The sequence below is a fragment of the Uloborus diversus genome, chromosome 1 (genome assembly GCF_026930045.1).
Source record: "Uloborus diversus isolate 005 chromosome 1, Udiv.v.3.1, whole genome shotgun sequence".
NCBI classification, from domain to species: Eukaryota; Metazoa; Arthropoda; class Arachnida; order Araneae; family Uloboridae; genus Uloborus; species Uloborus diversus.
This window is the reverse complement of record NC_072731.1, coordinates 20,233,921-20,261,495: the sequence shown is the minus strand read 5'-3', so window position 1 is coordinate 20,261,495 and position 27,575 is coordinate 20,233,921. Positions and strand designations below refer to the sequence as shown.

At 32.7% G+C, this 27,575-nt stretch overlaps 2 protein-coding genes across 2 annotated transcripts in view; one reads left to right on the top strand and one right to left on the bottom strand.

Moving 5' to 3' along the window:
• Nucleotides 1–511: 511 nt before the first annotated feature.
• LOC129234312 (cilia- and flagella-associated protein 97-like) lies at nt 512–5,607 on the bottom strand. The gene is made up of 2 exons (XM_054868306.1): nt 4,600–5,607; nt 512–751 (listed from the first exon to the last, which is right to left on the bottom strand). The coding sequence occupies exons 1-2, from the start codon at nt 5,605–5,607 to the stop codon at nt 512–514; spliced, it is 1,248 nt and encodes a 415-aa protein (XP_054724281.1).
• Nucleotides 5,608–5,996: 389 nt separating this feature from the next.
• The window catches only part of LOC129234474 (mitochondrial import inner membrane translocase subunit Tim23-like), a 40,928-nt gene continuing 19,349 nt past the window's right edge, over nt 5,997–27,575 (top strand). Inside the window, exons 1-3 of the mRNA XM_054868474.1 lie at nt 5,997–6,177; nt 21,983–22,050; nt 25,413–25,503. Of these exons, the coding sequence (XP_054724449.1) occupies nt 6,117–6,177; nt 21,983–22,050; nt 25,413–25,503 (220 nt within the window). The 5' untranslated portion in view covers nt 5,997–6,116. The remainder of the gene's footprint in view (nt 6,178–21,982; nt 22,051–25,412; nt 25,504–27,575) is intronic.

Sequence of the window (27,575 nt, the reverse complement as noted above, 5' to 3'; positions counted from 1 at the left end):
CTTGGAAACGGGATGTATACATGCATTTTTAAATTGAAACTTAAGTTTTATTTCAGATCCTAGAATGTTATTGTTAAAACTTTATTTCAGATTGTTTCTTTCCAGACTGAGATATATGAATAGTCATGCAATGATAGATATTTAAATATATTTTCTAAAAGTCTTAGGTAAATTCTGGTAAATTCATATTCTGTTTAAAAGAGAAATTTTCAATAGCTGTGAAATATTAAATAATAAAATATGTATAATTTTTTTTTTAAATAATATTTTTTAGCTCTTTTTTCAACCAATAAATAATATGTATTAAAAAAAAATATTAATGTATCTGACACTCTACTGAGCATTTTGATTATTAAAACAAATTAGTATCTAGAAATCTTGAATTGGTTTTAGGAAAGACCGGGGTAAATCAAATTAGTCGACTTTTACGAGCTAACTCAAATGTTAATGCATGTAGACATCTTGTAACAAAGAAAAAACACTCGCTTAAATCTAATTAAAGATGGGCAAGTCAAGCATTTTCCGAAGCAATTGTCGTGGAGTGTGATGTCGACTTCGCCAGACTGATGGCACTGGAGCGGCCGGAAGATTGAGCAGAGGTACGACAGGATGACCCCCGAGAAGGAAATTTGGATGATCTAGATGAAGCTCTGGACAAGACTGCTGAGGACCTGCGCTCATAATCACGAAGTAAATGCACGCGATTCAGGTCACGAGAAGACTTTGTAGATTCCAGTCTTTTCAACAAGGCCTAAAAGTATGCAAACAAGCTAGATTATTTTTCAAATAAAAAGTAAGAACCTATCAAAATTACCTTCAAGGAAGCAAGAAAGAAATACTTTTCTGCAGAAATGTAAAAGAAAATATTACAATGTGAAATTGCACCAATTTGCTTGCAACTGAGTATAGTTCTCTGCAGTAATACTGATAAACAAATATATTACTGCAGTGAACAATTCAGAATTGGTAAAATATAGATAAACTAACTTCTAAAAAAAATAATTTGCAGCTCTCTGCAAATTTAAATATCACATCTGTGATATTTTCTTTTACAACAAAACAGGGTTTGTAATTTAAAAAGAAAAAAAAAGAAAAAATATTGATTAAAAAGCTTTTTTTTTAAAATTTAAATTGGATTCTTTTTGTTTTAAAAAATAGACTAACCTTGTTCAGAATAATAAGCTTTAAAGTAGATCACTTCAAAAAAAAAAAAAAAAAAAAATACAGCACTATTTTTTCAAACAAAACCTTGTTCTTTTGCTAACGTTACGATTCTGATGTTGCAATATCATTAAAAATATAATTTATAAAATATTTGTAATCAATAATTTATTAATTTGGTGATATATTTATGTCTCATAATGGTCCTTAAATGTTTGTTTTTAGACGAGAACCAGAAGCCCTTTTGAATCTTTCTAATATGTATTGAATCTAAACTGTAAATAGTAGTAGTTTTCCTTTAGCTCTGAATTAAAATACTAAAACTGAACCACCCCGAACTCGTTAATTTAGTCTTAACATTAAATGATTAAGAACTTAGGACTGCAATAATATGCAAAAATATTTTTTAATTTTTCATGGGGTAACTAATTTTTAATAAAAAGTATTGCATATACACTATATGACCAAAAGTATTGGGACACTTTCAAATATTCACAGATTTCTCGAGAAATAAAACACCAATTGCTCTGTAATTTTTTTCACATAAAAGGTACACCCCAGTAGTCATTTTCCAATAAAAATTAAATCTAATTTTCATTTGGGAGGCCAGCAACAAATTGAGGAAACCAAACAAGGTTTTTGATCATTTTTCATTGTAAAGTTTAGCCAACAGTGCAGCATTGCTAGCAACATAGCCAATAAGATGCTTGGGTTTATCAATAGATCTATTTCAAATAAATCTAAAGAAGTTCTTCTGCCCTTATATAGAAGTTTGGTAAGACCCCATTTGGAGTATGCTATTCAGTTTTGGTCTCCTTATCTTAAGAAAGACATTAATGTATTGGAAAGGGTTCAAAGGCGGGCTACAAGGCTAATAATTGGACTTTCCCACTTAGATTATGATTCCAGGCTTAGAAGGCTAAAAATGTACAGTCTTGAGCAAAGAAGAGACCGAGGGGACAAGATTCAGCTGTTTAAATTTATTAAAACGAAAGATGTTACGGGGCTAAAGTTTAGCACTGAAAACAGGACAAGGGTGTAATGCTGACATTACATATTACTTATTTTTGGCCTCCCGAGCAGTAAAAATATGCGTGTGACACAAATGTGTTTGCAGATGAAAATTTAATACATCAGCATTTTATTTTGTGATTTTTTTTAAAGCAATATTATAGTTTTTTATGTATAAAAAAACAAGATCATTTTAGTTTTGAAAAAGTACAAGTATGTCAAAAGTATGTTTTTAATTATGTCAATAAGTTTTTTTAAATAATCTGTTAGTATACAAATCGTATTCAGAGATAATACAAATACTCACCAAAAAGGAATGAATGAATATTTCGCAGCAGAAAATTTCACACAGAACAATATGTTTCCATTTCAAACATTCTTTTTTTGGGGGGAGGGGGGACTAAAATTTAAGATAACAGAAAAATACCCTTGTATTTTGGTTCAGTAGGCTTTGTACTGTGTACTACTTAGAAAGCAATTAGAAAGTTCACCAATCAGAAACAGATGCGAAAAGATTGCTTCACAATTACTAGCAATGCGTCAAAATTAGCTAAGCCTAATTTCCACGTGCAAACGAAAAATGGACATAAAGAGCTGAAACGCTACGAAAATGGCCTAGTCATACGATGTTTGTGGCTCAATTCAATATTCTATTTAAAAAATTTTCATTTTGGTGAAGGTGCCGTTTTTGTTACATTATTTTCGTTAATCTTCCGATTTTGCAAGTGCCATTTTGGGGAAGTGATAGTTATAAATGGGGTAAAATCGACCTGTATTGGACCTTGAAATTGTTAACTGTTAACTAGAGCAGCAAATGAGTTTTGAAACGATAATTTTGCAAACTTAGCAATTTCATTTTTTTTTTAAATTTTTTTATTTATATAATTTTTTAGAATTTTTTGCGGGTTAATTCAACCGTCTTCGCTGGCCACGTTTGACCCACGGGCCATAGGTTGTGCATTCCTTAGACTCTAATGAATTCAAGCACTATGTTTGCTTTCAAAACTTTATGAGTCACTTCAAAATAAATGCTCTTTCCAAGCCCTTTACAAGGATTATCAAGAGCATATGAACCCAGCTTCTTTTCTGCAAGAAAAAAGAAAAAGAACAGCCTGAAATATTTCACTAAACTTCATATTTTTTTGGTCAGCATCATCGTCAAGAACCGTGTATTTTCAAATCAAGAACCGTTTGCGTTTGCACTCTGACTTTTCAGACAAGAAACGGAGCAGTTCACCTGTATCTGATCTTTTCTGACAATTAGTACCCCTTCTATTTTTCCTGGAACTGGCGCCCCCTGGTCTTACAGATCAAAATAATATAGGCAGACTACCTACCACCTTCCCTCTCTTATTGTTGATTCTCAGAAACTCAAGGATGGGGAGGAATCAAACAATACCCCCCCCCCCCCCGCCATCGCGGACGAAGACCTTCCCTCACCCTTTCAAACCCATCCTCAGTAGAAGGAAGAAATCTATCTTTTGTTTCCAACTGATAAGTCTGTTAGAATTCTGAGAATCTCATCCCCTCTTTGCCTAGGTGTTTGCATCTCCTTTTATTCATGGGGTCATTTTCAGGGTGAAATTCTAGGGACAATGGCAAGACATGAGCATTTTTGCAGACGATCGCTGGACAAATAAAACTGCCCCGATATCGCGGGGGGTCCAAATGATGCTTGAGGGATCTTTTAAAAAACACAAGACCCATATTTTATTTTTTAAAAGGGCGGGGCGCATTTTGCGATCTAAAAGAAGGGCCGATATGGAAAAGGGCAAGGCGCTGCGCCCTTCAAAAATGGCCTAGCGGGAACACTAGTAAAATCACATTATGAAAATAGGCGGCCGGCTGTCACAGAAGCAGATGAAATTGGATTCCAAAACTTAGATTTGTTTTTGATATCGTTCAATTTACATGCAATATTACTAAATTACTCAATATTTCTAGCGCTCTTTTAGCTATTGTTATTTTCTTACTACCCAAGACATTTTTCCATGACTTGAAATAAATTTCCATGATTTTTAATAAAAATATTAATTTGACTTTTCCAGGTCTGAAATTTGTTTACTTTTTTTTCCCAGGATTTCCCCATGACCTGTACGAACCCTGTAAATATCATTTATACTTAAATGCCATTTGAAAGTATGTAAATTTTCATATAAAATGTATATATTTATGAAAGAAACATTAATTTTAAAATTGATGCATTATAATAAAAACATAAGAAAAAAAAGTTTTTTGAGGAAGCAGAATGACTTAAGATTGCACTGATTTAAAATATTGGATACATATCTAAATATCCAATATATATCAAAATATCGGATATTTTCAATATTTTTGAAAATATCATGATATTTTCAAACCCTGATTTCAACAGCCCCCTCGGGAGAAAACCACAAAACTCATCAAATTTTCCAGAATAGAACGTACCAAATTTTCAAGCTCAATTTGTCTTTGATGTCTTTGCCTGTTGACAGCAGACGAAGATATGACTCGCACAGAATGTGGACGTGTTTTCGGTCTGTTCTGCTGAGCTACTATTTTTTTCAAAAGATTACGGTTATCGTTATCGATTCGACGCACCTCCTCGTTCGAAAATGACAAGTTCTTACGACACTTTGCGTTCTGCGTAATGACGGAAGGGGTGGCTTCGGAGCACATCACACCCACATTCTGTCCCATCTCCAGTCGTTTCACCGCATTCAAAAGTTCCATCACATCGAGAGAATTGCATTTCTCGCATTCCTTGTGGGACTCCTCTGCAAACTTAACGGATCCATTTTTCTGAAGATTAGAGTCGACCAATGTAGATGACGAAGGCGATGGGTCATTAAAATCAGGGTTTGGAGAGCAATTTCGAAACGGGGATATTACGGGGCTGACATCAGTAAGAGAGTCCGTTCCTTCATCGAGATCGAAAGAATCTTCACTCGCAGACAGATCTGAGTCAGACTCGGACATACTAGACAATGAGCTGTCGTCAGAAACATCACACTTGTCTAGAAACATTTTATTTCGCAAATAAGGGCTAGGAATACGCTTTGCTCGACTACTAGTACGAGGGCTCGTTCTGCCACATTTGCTTTCCTTATAGTTAAAAGGAGTGGGGATTACAGTCTCTATTGTTTTTTGCACGACTCCAGTGGCATCATCACAGGAAACGGTTATCATGGGCTTCTTAAAGTTCAAACTTGAACATGATTCATTAATATTAGGGTCAAATTCTGAAAGTTCTCTTTCTGATTCAGGCAACCGGTCAACGTCCGTATTTTTCTTCTCTGAGTACGCATTTCTATCGCTATCAGAGCTAAGAGCATTGCTTTGCAAGCCCGCAGATGTTTTGTTGGTGTTGTCACTTTCTTCAAAAAAATCGAAATCTATTTCACCTTGAACATCTATATCCGCCTGTGAAGCTCCAAGGCCAACTCTGAGAGACATTTTATCACTAAATGAGATTGAACATCGATGTAAGCTGCAAATAATAAACTTCTGTGGTAGTTTCTTTCGTGAAAAGCCAAAATTTTCTTTTCAAAACAAACACTTTAACATCATTGTTATTGACCCTGGATGGACGCCTTCAAAAGTGTTGCCGAAATGCTTTTTCTTTTTCTGAAAAAATGTTAATACGGCTGCGCCTGTGTATCACCACTAAAGTCCATTTTTATGAAGATCTGAGGTGAATAAACCGTACAAGGGTGTGAAAATATAATTTCTTGTAATATTCATATTATAATAATGCATTTGATATTTTTTCTACGAAATGCGATGAGGTTTTGATTTTTGCAGACCCTTAAGTTTTATTTTGGTAAAAGACTTTGGCAGCAAGTCTTTCACATGTGCGCATAATTCGGGGAAGCAATGTTAAAGACCAAAAAAAATCCAAAATAATTTATTTTCCTTAATCAAAAGAAACTAAAAGACTGTGAAATTAATTTTTAGTAAACAGTATGGATCGACAAAGTGGTTACTTGAATGTTTTCCCCTCGGTTGATCCTGGCATGATGCAATGTAAGCTATGTTTTAAATGAATTTAAATCTATGTGTTGATTATAAATACGTTTTACCCCTTCTCCATTATGTGTTGTGATTGTTATGCACATAAAAAGAAATGCTTCTGCACCAAAGTAAAGATTGTTCACTATTGAGGAGAGAAAACTATGACCTAAAACAACTTGAATTGAATTTTGTACTTGGTAGTTGTGCAATTACAGCTCTTAGTAGTTACATAACATATAAATATCCATTAACCATTATTGGTCGCTTGTCCATATTGCATGAATCAGCGTTGTGCTGAATAACTTTTTACACAGGCACCTAGATCAACAATTTTTTCAACTTACTTTCGCAGAAATTAAGTTGCGGTTCTTTAAATAACCATAGTGCATATGAGTCACTGTTATTTATTATTTCCCTGATGCTGTTTAATGTTGTCTAGGTTTTAAAATGCTACAATTTTAAAAGTTTCATTTAAAGATATTTTAATCTTTAAAATTAGTTTTTTTTTTTTTTTTTCAAAACTTAAATTTTTAATTATACATGATGTGCAATATGTATTGCATCAGAATCGTTCCTTTAATTTTCAGCAACTCTTATTCAAGAAAAGACCAAAATTTTTGATTATCTAATTTTGTTGATAGATATCTTAACACTAGAACGCCAAGAGATGTCATTTCGACACCTCAGTATTTTAAAACTTTTGCAAAATGTGAAATTCCCTTGGGATCCAGACGAATTTTCGTGACATTTATTTGATATGTAATAAAAACTCGCACACAAAGTTAAGAGAAATTAGCTTTTTAAAAATTGATTTTATGGGTGAATTTACCTAGAACGCCGTTGTGGTGTCAATTTGACACTGCAATAATTTTATCTCCAATATATTGAATTTATTTTTTTTAAACAGCAGTTCTATAATAATCGTCAGAGTATTAAAGGTCATCAATGCCTGTAAGCAAATTTTAGTTTTTCACACCTGCTTATCACTGATAGTTTCTGATGCCAGGCAATTCCATGGTGTCGGACGTAAAAAATGAAGAAAAATTTCTCAGTTTTTAATTTCATTTACCAAATATAAATGGATCCAAAATAATTAAATTTATTTTCAAGATACTTACCACATCCCACTGAATAAAAAATCACATTGGTTTTTCAAAATAGATCTCCGTAGTATAAATTTAAAAAAAATTAAAGAGTTTGTCTTGGATGTAAACACACAAATATTAAAATTGACGGTTCACTTAAAAATTACTAAAAGGCTGTGAATTGGGGGGGGGCATTTAGGTTTTAATTTTAAAAGCAACTAAATTTTTAAGAATACTTATGATTGAAGCATGTTTCAGCAGGGGTCGATCCAGCGCCAAAATGGGGCTGCTTTGCGGCCCCTTCACAAAATTCCGCGTCGTAAAGGCAGCCCCTTCACAAAAATTTATAAAAAGGCAACCTTTTCACAATATTTTTTAACCGCAAATGTGTACGCATCTACGCGGGAGCCTCTTCCACCTTCCCCCATCTTATCTTTTTGCTTGCTGCGTGAGGTGTTTTTGCTTGAGAGCGTCAGAGGGGGGACGGGAGAGGGACACTTGTGATTGGTAGCTTGTTTTCAGGAAAATCCTAAATTTTACTTTGATTATGCAATCCTTATATATTATTTCTGTAGCCTGTTTTTGGTTTCTACGCCAAATTTCCCTCAATTCTTGATCGATTTCTTTGATTTACGGCTTGTTTTATAGCTTATGATGCTGGCTACTGACGAAAAATAGACCCAAGGTCTGAAAATTGTTTCTTTTAGCCGAAAAACCTGTTTTAAAGAACTAGAATGAGGTTTTCAGTCAAACTTATAACTTTAATTTGCGCTATGACCAACAGAGCTGAGTAGCTTGATCGGCAGAGCGTTCTCTTCTTAACCAGGAGATTACGTGTTCGGGCCCACGTCCGAACAATCTGCAACAAAAAAATTAGAGAAATATCGCGCATTACATGAATACTGAATTAAATGAATAACAACTATGAGGGAATAGAATAAATGAGAAGGAAATGCTCCTTGCTGATATGAAAACATTCAGTGATTTTGTGCTAAATTACTTCGAAATTGCACGTTTTTTTTTTTTTTTTTTTTTGAAGCTTTGGCTCTGGAAAGAAAATTAAAGCATAATGTAAGCGAAAATATAAGTAACAGGTTTAAGATTTCAGACTACAATAGAATTGTTTTTTGTTCAGAAAAAAAATAATAAATCGTATATTGAAATACATATTCTTTTAATGAGTTTTTGACTCTTTGTACAAATAAATAAAATACTACCTCAATTTGAAGGCTAAAATATATATTTTTTCTTCTTTTTGCTAAAAAACAAATAGCTTATCACATTTTTACTACATTCGAAAGCATAGTTCAATTTATTTTGTATTTTAACCGTGCTGTTAAATGATGAACACGTGCTGCCATCTAAGTTATAACGGTTTAAGCAGCCTGCGATAACAAATTGTAAAAATTTTCAAAAATAAAAACATTTGGCTCTCCTCTGATATGCCCCCCTCTTGGCGAGATTTTAATTTTTCGCTCGATACGAAAATCGCCAATAAGGCGATAACTTGGCAACCCTGGTTTTGCAACTTGAACGCTGGAAAGTAGTTTCTCGAAGTCTGTCTTTTTGCACGTGTCTGTGTGGTAGGAGGTAGGTGCTCATATGTTCCGCTTTTAGAGTATTCTTTTTCTTGTTGTTTTTTAATGTTAATTTAGTTGAATTTTCTATTTTAATTATGAGTTCGGTTTGTGATGTTGTCCAAAAGTATCAATTGAAATTTTTGAATGAATCTTCTTTTTCTTTTTCGTCAGGTCGTCCAACGTTTGGACGTACCGGAGTCCTAAATAGATTTTTTATATTTAAACTAATTGAAAATAAAGAGGTTTTTTTAGAATTTTTAAGGGAAATTGGTTTACTTAAGAATGAAATGTTATGTTCTAGATGTAATTCTGTTATGAAAATTAAAAAAACTAAAAAATGTTCAGATGGGTTAATTTTTTTTGTAGAAAGGTTATTGGGGATGTTGTTTGTGGAAAAGAAGCAACGATCAGGAGTGGGTCATGGTTTAGTTCTAGCAAGTTGAAAATAGAGGAGATTTTTTTGATAACATATGAGATTTTAATTGGGACCAAAACTGCTGATATTGAAAGTCAATATTTTTTTTCATCACAAACTTTAGCCGATTGGCGAAATTATATTAATGAAGAAATATTAAATTACATTGAATCAAAATCCGAACAAATAGGGGGGGTTGGAAAAGTTATTGAAGTTGATGAATCTAAATTTGGGAAAAGAAAATATAATCGGGGACATGCAGTTGAGGGACAATGGGTTTTTGGGGGGGTTGAACGGGATTCGGGGAAAACTTTTTTGGTTGCTGTTGGGGATAGGGGTAGGGAAACTATTTTTGGCAATTAAGCAGTGGATACTACCAGGCACGACGGTGCACTCCGATTGTTGGAGGGCATATGATACATTGGGGGAGGAGGGGTATGAGCATTTAACAGTCAACCATAAACTTAATTTTGTAGATCCAGAAACTAAATGTCACACTAACACAATTGAATCCACATGGAGACACGTTAAAAGTACTCGACCAACATATAATAGATTAGGGGATTTTAAATTTTATTTAGCTTATTATTTATACAAAAAAAATTGTGAATACAAAAATGAGGATATGTTTGTAAAGTTTTTGGAAATAATTCGCGAAATTAATTGGGTGGAGTACAAAATACAAGTAAAATAAGGTTGTTTTTTTTTGGAATTTTTTTTGTCAAAACAAACATAATTTAAATATTTTTGTAAAGTAATGATAATAAAAAATGGGATAATTTCCCTAAGAGCGGAACATATGTGCACTGCCTCACGTGAGGAAGTAAAAGAAAAGTAAAAAAGGTAAGTGAACATATTTTGAATTATTGTGTTTTTAGTGTGTTTCTGGTAGTTTGTATTTTGGTCTGGTTGGCATTTTTGTAGCACAAAAATGGTGTTAATTTCACATAAAATCTGTGACTTTATTGTATACTGAACGGAGGAGATCTGTGACTTATATCCGACTGTGATGTATATTAAAAGTCGGAGGGATAACGGACCGAGCGGCAGTGAGGTCCTGGCGAGCCCGAGGTCTCATAGTACTTTCGTAATGAGACCGAGGCAGGGCCGGCGAGCCGAGGTCTCATTACGAAAGTACTATGAGACCGAGGGCTCGTATCCCGGAGAAACAACGGAAAAAAATTAATGCATTAATTTCATTAAATAATTAATGACATAATTTGAATTTTTCCTGTTGGCGCTAAAAAAGCATCGCTAAGAACGATGTATGACATATGACGTCATACATAGTTTTCTTGGCGACGCTTTTTTGGCGCCAACAGGAAAAAGTCGCCAAGAGGGGGGTATATCAGATTTGTTCCAAACATTTTTCTTCAATATCTTATCTCATATATTAATCCCCTCTCATTTTAAAACTTATCAGGCTGGCTGGCCAATGACGAAAAAAAGAATTACGGTCGAAAATTCAAGTTTTCGAAATCGCCTCTTGCTGTTTCAAAACCTTGATGCTGCCTGTAGTTCTTATGCATTTTTTAAAGCAAAGTTCTAATGCAGTTTTCCATTTTTTACGTCGCTTTCGGCAAAAAAAAAAAGCCTTTGTGTGTGTTCATATTTTAATAAAGCTTAACAGCACTGGACTTAGTTGTTCGGTTTAATTGATAAGTTTTTTCGGTAGAGCGTTCGGCTATAAACTATCTGAACTTCGGGCAAGCTTGAGCTGTCCGACATAATATCAAATTTATATTAGTATTAGGCATTACATGTGCTCATAACATACACACCTAATAAAATAAATGCAGTAGGAATGCTACTTGGTGTTTCGACTCCTTTATGCAGGCTACAGTTATCATTCGGATAAGTTGATTGTTAATCGAACTGTGTTCTTTGACTACATCCAGACCACTCAACATAATGTAAGCATAAAAAAGTATTAGGTTTACCTAAAGAAATCTTTTTTGTGCAGAAAAACATTTTTATTGTATGCTAAAATGTAGATGTTTCTAATAGCAGTGTTCGACCTTTTGTACAAATGAAAAAATACTACGCCCGATTAAAACTACGAGTTTCACTCAGTAAACCTTTAATTTTTTATTCGCGCGAATACGATATAAAGCATTAAAAGTATTATCAACTTCATTAGCAAGAAATTATTTTCTCCTCTGCTTTCTGCTTACTTCTCTAGAATGTTTGTTTCAATCGCTACGTGAGATCTTCGTCATTCTTTATTCAAATTCCATGCTTTACGAATAATTTTAAATCGTATCATGCTGGTTAATGACAAAACATAGAAGCATGATCTTATTATTATTATTTTTTTTTTTTTTGGGAAAAAGCTTTTTTGCTGTTTTTTACTACGCATTCCTTCAATGAATAGCTTTCGAAAAGGAAGGCGCAATTGCTAGATTTGTTGGGGTGTCGGGCTGTTACTCAGAATGGCGCCAATGCGAATACGTGCCAATAAATATCTCTTTAATGTTTCTTTTTTTCCCGTCAGATGCTGACATGTGCAGGACTGTATTTGCCACAACCTGTTTTTTCACATACACAATTATTGCTTTTTCACGAGTCACTACTCAGCCACACTTTTAATGACATTTATGTTTGCATTGAAAATATGTACGATTAAAAGGGGAGCTATGATCAAATTATCACAACGTTGTATTTAACGAGGTTTTGTTACTGATGTCTTTAAATTACATGCCTTCTCTTCTGCGCTTACTTTTTTTTCGGTTCTTCTTCATAATGTTCTTCCTTTGAAATTCTTAAAAAGCGAAATGCCTTATGAAACGATTTGAAGCACAGTGCGGAGTTCCGCACGGGTCGACTAGTATATATTTAGTATTAATTTGTGTTGAGTTTCAAAATCCAATTCTAAAATAACTTTACTTAAAATAAAATTATTTTACATGCTGTTTTTATATTTTTATTTGTTTTGAAGATCTTGATTTCCTTACATCGGCCATGGTAAATGAATTTTTCGCATTTTTGATGTTTACTGTACCTTGTTAAGAGGCAAACAAATAAAATTTCTTATATATTTATTAACATCATTAAATTGCAAAGTTTTAAACGAAATACCTACTCTGTAAGAACATCAAAAGTCAAAAAATTAAACGCTGAATGCTGGTGCAGTATTATTTTGGGTTTTAATTACTTTTAAGTTTTTCAAACACATACATGGAATCTTTAATGAATATTTCACCTCTGTGTTAAGAAATATGTGATATCTTTGAGTCTGTTCATATTGTATTTATTAGGAGTTATCATTACGTTCAGCAGCATGTGCAATTTTCATTGCTCTTAAAGTATTTGAGAGGGGCAAACAGGAAATCTGTTGTGAGACTTTCACCTTAAGAAAGTGTGCCTTGCATATGTATATTTGTAAAAAGCAATAAATGTAATGTATGTGTCAAATCACGAATAAAATGTTAAGGGTCTTACTTCCCCCCTCCCCCAGCGCATTTTCTCTTGACAGCTTTCAGGTATTCTTCAAGAACTTGCAATCACCCCTGAAACCTGTCTAGGGCTTTTCTATAACGATACGACAGCTAAAAATGCTTTAATATAATCTTTTCCAAGAAAAAAATCACGAGAAGATCTTTTTTACAAAAATAAAGAAAATTCACAAAAATATTTTGCTTTTTCACAAAAATAACGAAATTTCACAAAAATATTTTGCCTTTTCACAAAATGGGGACCCAAAAAATAAAACCTGGATCAACCCCTGTTCAGTTTTCAAATGATATTACAATGAATAAAATTATTTAAAAATATTTTTCCCTTGTTGTCGGACGTAAATTTTTGGTGTTGGACGTAAATTGTTCATATTAGATGTAAACTATTGCTCTTAAATGTAAATACATAACAATGATTACAGTTATAAAAATGTAAATTATGGGTTACATATAACCTACTGTAACAAAATTTTCAAAGTAAATTCAAAAGAAGGGTTGGTTAGGGGAAGGGGGTCACCCTCCTAAAACTGAAATATGCATATGGTTTTTATACTTTTTTCACATTGATCATGTGAATGAATAAAATATTATTAATACTGTTTTAGAGGAGGGGTCCCACTTATCCCCTAAATTTTTGCTTTAAGGGCTAAGTAAGGCTTTAAGGGCTCTTCACTATCCAGTAAGTGGGTCCCTCCATAATGGTGAGGATTTGAAAATCAAAGCATTTATTACTGAAATAAAAGACAACTACGATGACTTAGTAGGAATTGATAGTTCAGCTACAAAGACTGCTAAAGCTGGTGATTAGTTATTTGTGAAACTACTTGAAAGAAAACCATTAAGATTTATGTAGGTCTAATGTTAGAAATTGATGATACTAATTAAAAAATACTGTTGATTTTACAAGAACAAATAGAAATAATGACTTTTATTGACATGGTGCAGATGATGTTGGAATAATTACGGATGATGAAGCGATAACGGTTCTTCCTTAGGCAACTTTACATAGATGCAATGATTTAGTGTTTCCAATTTCTTTTTCAACTTCTTATAGTTTTGGCTAATGCCAAAATTGATCTTAATCAACTGTATTACGTTCATTCAACACACCTTTATATGTAAAATGTATACCTACATGCTTTCAATAAATTTCACAAATGAAATTGTTTTCTTTTTTGTTTTAAAATTTTCCGTGATACAGATTTAAAAGACAGTAAATATCTTATAAATGGATGCATTTGCAAAAAATTAATTCACACTAAAAGTTTATACTTTATCATGAAAGACTCCCTTATCCCATTTTTAGATATGCTTCAATTAAATTTAAATTAAAGAGCAGTAACCCACTTACCCTTACTAGGGATCACGCTATGGATTTCGAATTGTTCGCCAGTAAATGAGCCAAATTTTAAAAGTGTTTTGTTACAATTTTTTGAGGATAAGGGCAGGGGTTTATCCAGGAATTTTTGTCCGTTTTTAGGAATTTGGTGAGAAAAAAAAAGCAAATTAAGTTGTGTTTCCACAAAACATATGTAATTTTTCAAAGGGAAAAATGGCTAAAAACAACTTCAAGTGATATTTATCATTCTTTAATAAATTTGAGAGTAGAAATAAAAGCTTTTAACGATGTAAAGACTGCATTCCTATTTTACTCCAATGTTTCAGACATTGAACACAATGAAACAAACGCGCCATTCAACAAGGCATCTGCCAACACTTTCTACTCGGTAGCCACGCTGCTCACTCGACATCCAATCAGCAAGAGGCGCAAGTACAGTGGCGCAAAGAGGCGATAGGAAAACGTCATCCTTCCTCGGATCCGAATCCGATGGACGATAACGAGATGCTAACGCGCGTGCACGCACCTCAATCTGCTCAGAGTGTCCGAGGATAAAACAACTTTCAGTGACTGCTGGTATGGGAGTTTTGTGAAAGGTTCGTTTTTAGGGGTCAAAATTTTTTGAAGGGTCCGTTTTTAGGGGTCCAAATTTTCTGAACGAACCTACTTTTTATCTTATTGACATCTGAAGGGAGATTTTTTTTCCTATGTGTATATTTTAGAGAATTTTCTGTTCGCCAAATTCGAATTTTCTTCGCCGATTTTACGATTTTATCGCATTTGGCGCATTGGCAAATGCTTAACGTGGTCCCTGCCTTACTATGGGAGAAGTGGGACACCCATTAGATTTTTTTTTAAATATAACCGTTAAGAACATTTTAAGCATTAATTTAGAAAATAATGATGAATTTTTGTTTATTAATAATGTCCAAGATAAAATAAGACAATAAGTTTAAAAAAAATTTCTTTTAAAACTTTTGTATAAGGTTTCAAAAAAAAACTTCTCAAAAGAGGTTTCCACTTACCCCAACCAACCCAGTATGAATATACAGTAGATTCACTAAGTTGTTTTTTATGCCTGTTTCACTTTAACTTTGAAATTAAAGGCAAAAAAGAGGAGAAACATAGTTAAAAACATATGCTATTTCAGGAATGTAAGTGTTGGACGTGAAAAAAACAGAATTTCTTTGAGTCACCAAATATGTTTTGAAAATACTCAAGATGTCGACCTTACTTTAACCTCCTGTAGCTTATTTATAACAAAAGTCGTCAAATTTTAGACAGGCATTTCAAAATATACATTTTTTTACCTTTAAAATGATACCTTATTTGTTTAAAAATTTTAATTTTGAAAATTTGATCATCTGGTTGACCTTATCATGGAATTGCCCTGCCATGTGAGTGCTCATGTGATATGATTTATCAATTGCACCGGGCTTTTGGATTTTCATTTTTGCTGAGATGATGCGCTTGCATATGTGTTGGCAGCTCTTGGATTATTTATGATGCTTTTTATTCGAGCATTTTATATTATTATAGTTTGAAAATTTAAAAATGTGCGCAGAAAATCTATCAATAATTCGCAAAAAAAAAGAAAAGGAATGAACATGAATTTCAAAAATGTCAGGTTAAAAAATGTAGTGGAAATATGGCGACCAAAATATGTTTATCCTATAAAAGAGGCAAAGGAATAGCATGTGGAAAGTGCACCAAACATATAAATTATCTCTGTGTTTAATGTATGTGGGTAAGTTTTTCTGAAAAATATTCTGCATGATTATTTTTTTCCCTATTGATATAATAATTCATCTATCAATAAACTTGATGTCATTTTATTATTTTATTACCATTCATAAATTAAAAAGATATTAAAACGAAAATTGCATTTATTTTTTTCGAATATTTCATTTAGTTTTGACCAGTGTATGACACCAGTCAGCGTTCTAGGGGAAGAAAACGTTCCGGCGTTCTAGAGTTAAGCTGTGTCTATGATCAGCAAATAATTCAGAGTAGACGATGCAATTTGCATTGTTCAAGGAACATGTGTTTTTTGGTTGAGAGAGCGAATTAAATTATTCTTTGTGCTACAGTTGCTGAGCACTGTATTCAGATTATAAGCCATTTTTTAAAGTCTTAAATTAATTTTTCAACAGAGGTGAAGCCAATGCAAAACCACTCTTCTTTGATCAGCACAAGGTTAGGTTGCTTTAAAATTGCTCCATGTGGGGAGAAGTTCCGGTTAGAACAGTTTTGTTTTTCATGCCATATCTCCCAAACTCCGATGTTGCAGACCACCACAGTCATCAATGATCGCTTGATTGAGCATTCGCCACAGTTTTTTTTTTTTTTTTGTTATAAAATGTCGCAATTTTATTTTTCACTGAAAATCAGGATTTTTCCTTAATTCATAGTTGAGTTAACATTTTTTTACCGTGAAACAGCTATCCTTTGGTATTGTTCTGCAGAATGGTTTTATTACTGACTTTTTTTCCCTTCCCCCCCCCCCCCCCTTAGTGCAAAATCTTTCTGCACAAACTCTCTCATTCCGCGACAATGTCGCCTTATCGGCAGCTTTCTGCCACAGGGGGGCATCCCTAAAGAAATCCTTATGCAAGGGATGGGATGTGTAAGTGAGTTGCAGCCCAGAGCCGAAAAATTTTGTTACACATTTAAATCTCCATTAATCCTAAAGGTAGCCACTGTGAAAATTTATAAATATAGCTATTGGATGAAATAATGTATATTTTGAAGTTTGGTCATAATATTTTCATTAGCATTAAAGTATCGTGCATTATGTGTGTGGGTCGTTCCACGTCAAATCAACCACAAAAATGGGATTTTAACACCCACCGTCTCGGAATTTGATCAAACTTGGTATACTTCATCCCTTTATGGTTACAAGCAACCCCCTAATTTTTTTTCTTTCAGTATCAATGCGTTTTGATTTTACAGCCTTTTGAAATTTGGCGATTTTACATTTTTTGTCATTTTCCAGACACTCAAACTGAGATGTTGTTGTTTACGAAAAAAATTATTTCTTGGTAACTAATGCTATAATCTTTTTGAAAATTTTTACTCAAAATAGGAAGACTTTGAACATGTTGATAAAAAATATTTCAATAATCTTAGTTTGCACAAATTTTTTTTAAAAAATTAGAAAATTGAAAATTTTGAATTTTTTTTTCAAAAAAAGATGTTGGCAAAAAACTGAATTTCAACAAAAGGGTCAGTTTTAAAAATCATGATTTTTTTAAAAAATGATCATGAATATGTACTCTAACTTATCCAATGAAAAACATTAGGGGACTTTAAGGGATTCTGCCCCCCCCCTCCCGATTCTGGAAAAAAAGCATAAAACATCATACAATCTCTTCCATATTCTTAAAAACAGAATTGTCAACAATTATGACAAAAATTCAAATATAATGTGTTGAATATAGAATTCAAATATAAAAAAAAATATACTTAAGCTTCTATTTTATTTGAAATAGTTTAAAATTTGTCAAATCAACCACAAAAATGGGATTTCAACACCTACCATCTAGATTTTGATGAAACTTGGTATACTTCCTTATTTTGTGGTTAAAAGCAATCCCCTAGTTTCTTTTGTTTCAATCTCAATGTATTTTAATTTTATAGACTTTTGAAATTTTTCGATTTTGCATTTTTTTGTCATTTTCAAAGATACTAACTGAGCTGTTGTTAATGGGGGAAAAATGTTTCTCAGCAACTAATGATATTACCTTCTTGAAAATTTTCATAAAAAATGTTAAGACTTTAAATATTTTTATAAAAAATATTATAATAATCTTAGTTTATACAAAGAATTTTTTAAAAATCAGAAAGTTAAACATTTCGATTTTTTTTTTGGTCAAAAAAACCATTGTTGAAATTCTAAATTTTTAACATCAGGGTCAGTTTTAAAAATCATGATTTAAAGAAAAAATGATCATGAGTATGTGCTTTAACTTTTCCTATGAAAAAAGTTATGGGTCTTTTAGGGATTCTGTCCTCTCCGCCCTAGAAACAACAAAAGCATCATAGAGAAAAGTTTTTCCATGTCTTTGAAACAAGAGTTCCCAGCAATTATTTAAAAAATTTAAATATGAAGTGTGTTAAATATTGAACTCAAACATATAAATTTAATATTCAAGCTATTTTTTTATTTGAAATAGTTAAAAATTATTACAATTATATTAAATATAGACACTCTGAAAATAAGATATCATGAAATTCAAAAGTTGCAAACAACAATATCTGCATATGGATTACTGCATTTTAGTCCAGACAAGTTAAAACAAAAGTAAAGTCTTAACACCAATTCATAATCATGCAGTTTCTAGTACTTTCAGGATCCACCCCCCCCCCCTACGTTTGAGAAAAATTGCTATCGTGGAACTGCTTTTCCATTATAGTTTTACTGCTATACAATGACAAATTCATCCTTTTAATTTCTTGAAATTACATTTAACACCCCTTAAAAAATAATGGCCTGATTGTTTAGTAATAATATGACTAAATAAAGTAAATTACCTTTCCCCCTCCCCTCAAAGCAAATGAAGAAATAAATTAGTATTTATGCACCTCTCGTATTCAATGGATTTTTATATTTTTTAATGACAATTGGAAAACAAATTATTATTTGCATGGAATTTTTTTTGTCCAGATTCCCCCCCCCCCCCAGTTTAATGACATAACTCGCAACTTTTCCTCAACTTACTGGGGTTCCACAATTTTGTATCACTTATGCTTATTAATGCTTAACATTCACATTATAAAAATTAATTCCAGTAAATGAATTTTCTATTATTTTTGTTTTCTTTCTTTTTAAAAACAATAATAGATTTGAATATCTTGTGAGGAATAAATACATAATTGTTGAAAAGAGATAAAAGCTTCTTGTTAGTGAGGTCTGCTAAAAAAAAAAAGTCCTGCTCATACTTGCTTAGAAAACAAGTAATGGTGCCTTCTTTCTCTACATGTCTCCCATGGAGTACATTTTATCCTACCCTATCAAAATTGCACTAACAGCACAGAGTGGTTGCTGACTCCCCTGGATAAAAGATAGAATTCTCAGAAAGAACTTTTCTAAAATTTTGAGAAAAGGTCAATATGAAAGAATGAATTGAACTAGAATAACTAGAGTAACAGAATAGTTGACTTATAGGAGTTCTAGCAAAATGTGTGTCAAGCTAGAAAGCTTTTCAACCATTGAAGTTAGCATTGGGCAGACCCTAAGAAAAATAAATGTCGAGTTACCTGGATTATCAGTGTGTCCAGTTACTGAAGTTTCACTGTATTTAAACTGGAATATATATAAGGTTTATAAATCATTTGTAGAAAATAAAAAGTGGCTTAAAAGAACATACTGCCCTTGATAAAACTAATGCAGCAGTTGAAAGAGGGATCAAGAAAAAGAAAGTGTATTTTAAATAAAAAGTAGTTACCAATCTCACAGTCATAATATAAACAACTAACTATAAACGTAAACCATACAGCTTGCTGATCAGCCGTCATCTAATACCAGCTGTTCCTTTTTGGGGGCTAGTAAAGCAACCAAAGTTAGGGAGGTGACAGGCAAATATATTAAAAAGAAAACAAAACATCTAAAAAAAATTACTAATGAAGTGTAAAATAAAAATACCTGTCATTTGTACAAATGCCAGGTTATTAGGATCCATTTATGATCATAGAAACACTCAAGATAACAAAACACACTTTTAGGGTCAAATGAGATCATGGGCGCCCATATGCAAAGTCGCAAGGGGGGCTCAAATATTTTCCCGTGGTTTAGCTGGATATTTTCCCTGTAGAAAACAATTTCAGGACAGATTAGAGTCATTAAAATTAGACATTTTTAATAACTTATTCATTAAAAGGGGTGGAGAAGAAATATTTTTACATTTGTGCAAAGAAAAAAGTACTAAAAGCAAGGAAGTTCTAATTTGAAAAGGGGGGCTCGAGCCCCCCCCCCCTTGCCCCCCTATATGGGCGTCCTTGAATGAGATTGTTGCAAAGCTTTAATTATAAACATTTTGGGCAATGGTAACCATTTTAAACTCATACCCAATAAATTGCTATGTTAAACCAAATCCAAGTTTCAGTTTGATATTGCATTCGATTAATGAATCAAGTTAAAAGCTCTGAGCTGGTATTTATAAGATTTTTAATACTTTGTATAAACTGCCTAATTATAAATTAGAATTAAATAAAAAGTTTTAATTTCTATGTTGCCCTAAGTTTAACAATAATTTTTAGCATGCATAAATTGTTATAGGAAAATTTCGAATTTTGCGATATCTTATTTTTATTGTTTATTATTAATTAATTTAATTAATTATTTACAATTCAAAAAATCTTGAGTATTTAAATGTTTACATTTAAGTTCAAACACCAATGTATTTCAATATTGAAATTTTCTTTAATGCAATTATTAACTTAGCTTGTAATATTGTGATCAACTTTTTTTCATTAATCAAAATAAGGGGCAGGGGGGCAGAATCCCTCAAAGTCCCCTAAAGATTTTCATTTTATATGTTAGCACACATGTTAATGATCATTAAAAAAAATATATAAATTATTTTAATTTAGACCCTCATGCCAAAATTTTAAAATTTTGACTATCATTTTTTTATTGAAAATATTAAAAAATTTTCAGTTTGTTAATTTTTTTTAATTGCTGAATATAAATTTAGATTTTTGACATATTTTTTTCTGAAATACTTGAAATCTTAATATTTAATATAAAAAATTTCCAATTTTTTTTATCTTTAGTTATTGAGAAATAATTTTTTTTGCAAACAGCTGCTGTTCATTCTCAGAGAACTGTAAATGACAACTAACGCAAAATCGCAAAACTTTGAAGGGTCAAAAAATAAAAACTATTTTTAATAGAGAAGAAATACTTTAGGAGGTTACTTAGGACTATGAAAAGTAGAAGTATACAAAGTTTCATTGGAATCTGAGATGGTGGGTGTTGGGGTGTGGTTGAACTGACATGGAATGACCCGTGTCCAAGTTATTTCTATACGATTGCTTATTGCTTTCATTTGACTGTTTCTGGCGTCGTATCATTTTATTTTCTCACCGCCACCCTCTGCACCATCACCGTCGACCGGCTCCTCACGATGCTGCTCCTATAGCGAAAGCCGTCTCCAGGTTGCGTCCATGTCCTACACACACGCGCATACATACACAACTACACACGCATACACACACACACAAACACATATGCCTACACAAACATACATATACCCCCCACACACACATTCATACACACAACTACCCACACACTTATGCCAGCACACAGACACATACATCCTACACACAAACACACACGCCTACATACACACACTCGTGATTGCGAAAAACATAATTTGAATTCAGGATGTAAAAAATTCAATTTTTTTTTTTTTTTTTTTTTTGTCCATTGAAACAAGATAAGAGGGTGGGAGTAATTAAATTTTAACTTTCGAAAAATACCCTATAGTTAATGGCCACCCTACTACAGAGTGATAAAGAAATGCTTGGGGGTTGCAACCAAAAGTTTGGGAGTCCCTACCTTGGTGCACCCAACCGTGTCCCTGGTCAGGTAAAGAGGAAAGGAACATGCGCTGTTTGTCATGGTGGTCTCGCTACTAGTCATTTTCCTTCCCAATAGAAACGTCTTTGCAAGATAGTTACTGGTCTACGAGTATTTGATGTTGTGAACATGCAGATGTTGAATAATGGGCTAAAATGTTGAATGAGAGACATTTTTGCTTTTCCAACACCAAAATGAAGTTCAGTTAGCAGCATGTACTCTGAAAAAATTTCATGGTGCTTTGCCTAGGTCTCGGTTCTTATTTTTCTTGATTAATATATATCATAGTTTCATTTTATCTTGTAAAAATTTCAATTCACTTTAATTTGGTTAATCTAATTCAAGTAACATTATTTTTCAGATGGCTCAAATAGTGGCGTTCAAAGCATATCACCATACTTAAACGTTGATCCAGCATTTTTAAATCAGGTTTGTATGATTACTTTAAATATCCTTAAACTGAAATAAATTATTTATAGTAATTTAGAGGACTAAAAATTCTCTTCTATTAAGGGCTAATATTAGGACTAAAAATTCGCATCTTTGCAAATGCTTTAAGCCTGCAATTTTCGTCACACACTACTCGTTCCTACACCATTTGAGGTTTTCGCAGATCAATTTGAGCGAAAAGAGGGTGCTACAAGTCAAAGTTTTATTACTGTAACTAGTGATTGCAATACCGGTATGCCAAATATAGGGTATTTCAAGCTATTTTGCAATTTCTCAATACTGGTATTTTCCGAGGTTAAATACCAGTATTTTCAGTATTTACTGAAAATAATAATTAGTTTTAATTAAAGAGTTTTCCGTTTAACTCATTACATTAGATATCAACTATTATTTTTAATGTACATTTTGTTTTCCATGATACAGAATCAAAATCAATCAATTGATGTAACAATTTGGCTTTAAAAGCACAAACTAATAGAATATTACTGAATAAAAGTTAATGAAAATATTGCAAAATGATATTTTCATTTCTAGATGGTGAGGTGAATCGGACTTTCGTGCTTTTATTTACGCTATGTTTTTTTCCCCTCATATCCTTGATATCTCACTTTTCTTTTTGTGAAAGTTAATTTCAAGTGTAATTTCTAATGTATTTGTCCTGTGAATAATTTATTCAACTATCCATTGGAGTAATACTTTTGTATATATAATATGAATATATATATTTCTCGACTGTACAAAATTTTGGCCACAACTTCTCTTGTTTGTATAACAAATGGTAAATTGTTGTCACCTGCAGGGCCGTATACGGGGGGGGGGGGGGGGGGGTCTTAGGGTTCACTCACCCATCCAAAAAAACAAGTTTTATTTGACATTTAAATGTTCATTTATATTTAAAAATTTGCAAATTCTTCCTCAAAGCTCCGCATGAAAGTTTTTAAACCCTCCTCAAAATTATTTTCTGGTTAAAGCCCAGGTCACTGGCATAGGTTTGTTATTCTGTCACACTATTTAGTTTTATACTATGCAAGATACTGTTTAGAAATTACGTACAGTGGATTCCACTAAATGGGACCACATTGTGATTGGACCACTTCGGTCCTGAAAACCGGCTGGTCCGATTAAGCAAACAGGACCTGTGTACAGGGTTCGTATGGGTCATGGAAATCCTGGAAAGTCATGGAAAAAAAATAATTAAGTTTCAGACCTGGAAAAGTCATGGAAAATTAATATTTTCATTAAAAGGCATGGCAATTTATTCAAAGAATGAAAAAATGTCTTGAGCAGTAAAAAAGTAACAATAGCTAAAAGAGGGCTAGAAATATTGAGTGGTTTAATAATATTGCATATAACTTGAACAATCTCAAAAACAAATTTGAGTTTTGGAATCCTATTTCATCCGCTTCTGTAACAGTCACTCGTCTTTTTTTTTTTTTTTTTTTTTTTTTGTTATGTGATTTTACTACTGGGGCATCACTAATTTTGAATTCACCATTATTTTCAGGAATTTTATATTCTGTAGTAGCGAACTTGCACGTTTTTTATCTTGCCCCCCCCCCCCCCCCCCCCAAATTTAATAGCACCCGAGTTCGTTTCAACTATTTGTAAAAAAATTCAATATTAAATTTATAAGAGTTTTTTGTTGAATGGCTTTAGAAAATCAAGACTTAAGTCAGGCAGTAGAACATAGAAATAGGGGAATTCTAATGCTCTTAAAACATTGGTGCCTAACAAACAACTTGCAAAACTGATCCTTGTGGCTGAATTTACTGAAAAACGTGCCTTTACTTTAATGAACGAATATAGGTATACTGTCACGTTACATCGGTGATTAAATGCACTATTGACACCAAAGGGCAATGATTTTATGAAGTGAATTCATTATTGGAAACTTAGTAATGACTCATTCAATTTTTGTTCCATTCATTACTATTCTTCCCTATTTATTAAATATTTGTTAGACATTTAAACATCAGTGTTTTGCATTCACTATATTTCTATTTTACTTGAATTTATATGATAAAGACAAATGAGAATAATTTATTAGTTTTTTGCAGTGTGCACTGATGTTTTTTCAATCACAAGAAAGTGCTCCAATGAGGTAGTGGCACTTACGTAAAAGTTTTTCTAATGCCCATTTCCGAAAAAGTTGGCAAGTTTTACATTAAATAGTACTATTCTCTTCGTATAACAAGGTCATGAAAATTTTTATGAAGTCATGAGAAAGTCATGGAAATTTTTTATCCAAATTGAGTATGAACCCTGTCTGTAGCTTGACCAAACATGCTATACACAAAACTTAATGCCATTATGATATTTGTGAGCCCCATTTATGGTGAGCATACTGAGAAAAAAAAAGACTGTTTGCAAAAATTTTCATTAAAAAATAAATTAAAATAAAATGAAGAATCTTTGTACTCGTTTAGCAATGTATTTAGACCGATATGGTTTTAGTTACATTCCTTCCAGTCAGTATCGATTAGCTTCAATAACCCGAAGTACAAAAAAATGTGAGGTGAGAAATAAGTTCTAAAAAGTACTAATCATTTATTAAAAATTCCAATAAATTACGTATTTTACAACTTTATTTTTGAAAAAACAATGCATGTTATTAACCGTGCTAACTGCACTAAAGAAATTTGAAACTTCATTGAATTTTTTTCGCCTCTGCTGGAACAGTGCCGCCAAAAAATGGTAGTTAGCCATTTTTTTCAGGAATTTTGGTGTTCCTGATTGAAGGTTACAAGGAGCCAGGGCTGCAGAGTCGGAGGAAAAAATTACCTGCTCTGACGCCAGTAAATTTGGAGCCTTCGACTCTGACTCCTTGAGCCCCAAATCAGTCCGACTCTGACTCCACAAGCACTAGCAGAATTGCTAACTTTGAAGGAAGGATTGACGCCTGATTCCGACTTAGACTCTTAAAATTTTAAACCTTCGACTCCGACCCCTTTACCCTAAAATCAGTCAGACTCCAACTCCGCAACCCTGCAAGGAACCATTATTAATTTTTATTGCACTAAATATTAAGTTCATTAACCCACTTGAAACTCGCTTGAGACAGATAATTTTTAGTTTTTTTTTTAACCAATTTGTTCTCATGTTCTTTGGTACAATTAAACGGACTTACGGTCCCAATAAGCGAAAAGTATTAGGCTTGTCTAATGGAATTTGTTTTGGTTCTTTAAGATTTTGTCCAAATAATCGACTGATCCGATTAAGCGGTGGTCCAATTAAGCGGATTCCACTGTGGTACCTTTGAAATTTGCATAGAGTTAAGGCATAATCAACTGGAACCATGTGGAGCGTCATGTTGCTTAGTGGTTCTCTATCATTTTTTGCAGTCACCTGAATGGATATTTCCTGAAGGAGCATCGAGACTGCGTGGTAGATTTGAATTAGCATTTTCACAAATTGGCGGAGCTATCATGACAGGTAAGCATCATTTGTTTGTACATTTAGTTATCTTTTGCAGTTTTACCAGAATTCCGTCCATATTTACAATTTATTTGAAATGACTCCCGAAATTTTCACGTGCTTTCAGTGGTCTGTAAATATCAGAAAATTAAATGATATTTAGAGCAGAGGTTTCCAAACTTCAGACCTCCACGGACCCCCTCTGGAGAAGTTACAAACTTGTGCAAATAAATGATTTGACACAGTTAAAATTATTTATTCATTGTTCTGTATATTTTTCTGTGCCCTTGTCTGGTTTTCATTTCTTACATTATTACTTTGAGTTATGTAAGTAATGGCATTATGTATGACATTAGTTCCAAATGAACTTTTGAAGTTAGTGAGCAAAACACTGTTAGCCTAGTTTAAGTGTGTTAATTTTGCCTATGAGTTGTATTTTTATGGTGTATAAGGATTTTAATTATTAATTGGTTTGGGCAAACCTACCCTGGCAGCGTCATAATACTGTAATTAGGATCCACAATGCTGCCTGCTTACGTTTTCCTCAACTATAGGGAGCCAGTGCCTTCTGCTCGCTACCAGTCACCAGTTCCCGGAAACTGCAAGAAGTTTCATTCATCACAATCAATGCATTATTAAAGCTTTAAATATAATACTAAAAAAGTATGCTTACCGTTAATACAGAAAAAACATCAACTAATTCCATTTGCTCCAGTGCTACAACTTGCTCACTGCTCTTGCTCATTAAGGTGTATCGAAAAAACTTTTTTTCGAAATTCAATTTGTCAAGTTGATAAAAAGATACCCTTACCAACCCACTTCTTACATAAAGAATTTTGTCGAAATCAAAAAATATTTAGGTGTCCCCGCACGAGGCCTAAAGTTTATAATTTTCTTCAAAAATCAATTTTTTTTTGAAAATTTTTTGAACAACAGAAAAAATTTTAAAAAAAATTTCAAGTTGAAAATTGTGAGTAATAAAGCCGGGAATTATCGTTCGTCAAAGAAAAGGTTCTGCTCTCGTGTGCATTTAGGTTCCCACATCGTATGCAAAAATAGGGATGTTTTAAAAGTTCAAGTTAGAACTTTCATTATAAATGTGCATTAGCTTTTATTTTATTTATTTATTTATTTTGCAAATGTTAGCTTAAAAATTTCTTTGCTAATAAAGAATTTTTGATACATTTCTTGATGTTTAAAAGATAAAAATCATTTGAATTTATTTTCTGATTATATTGTAAGATTAGTTTTGTAAAGTTCAAAAAAAAAAAAAAAAAACTAAAGGTTATAAAATCATTTATAATTTTATTATGGTGGTATTATGAATGTGGTATTATTCATCCTAAATAATTTTCAAGATACCACCCAGCTTAATAATATCAAAAATTGATTTTTTGAAGAAAATTATGAACTTTAAGCCTCGTTCGAACCTAAATTTATTTTGATTCGGGTAAAAATTTGTTTGTAATATGTGGGTCAGTAGATGCAACTTTTTATCAACTTGACAAATTGAATTTCGAAAAGAAGTTTTTTCGATACACCCTATTGCTCATCACCAGTGGTAGATACAAGAGGAGGGGGGTCGAGGCATGACCCCCCCCCCCCCCCCCAAAAACCATGGGGAAAATTTTGAATGTTTGCTTGAAAAAATGAAAAAAATCTCGAAATCATGAGAAAAAGTAAATGTCTTTTTGAATTCAATTTTTTTGGGCATTACATGAAGTGGTGGATACGAAGAAAGGGGGGGTCATGGGAGTCGTGAACCCCCCTCCCCCAACCGTTATCTGTGACAACACTTTTTAATTTGTTATAAGTTTCATTGCATTTGAGTAGTGAAAATGACTGCTTGAAAAATATAGAAAAGAAAACCTGACCGAAACTACAAGAGAGAGTAAATAATTTTATTAATTGTTATAGCACATGAGAATGGTTTGCTGTAACTGTGATGATCTTAAAGGGACATTTTTGCACTAGCGATTTTTTTAACTTTTGCTTCTATTTCGAAATAATTACAAAAAAATTTTGCTTTTTAGGTTTTTGTAACCTTATTACATAAAATGCTTTTACTTTACTTAGAACTTTCAGACACT

What these genes read in the sequence shown, in the direction of transcription:
- LOC129234312 (XM_054868306.1), bottom strand. Translation starts at nt 5,607, where the DNA reads ATGTCTCTCAGAGTTGGCCTTGGAGCTTCACAGGCGGATATAGATGTT. An exon ending in AAATTGAGCTTGAAAATTTG is followed by an intron (nt 752 to 4,599) that starts GTACGTTCTATT and finishes GCATACTTTTAG; the next exon opens with GCCTTGTTGAAAAGACTGGA.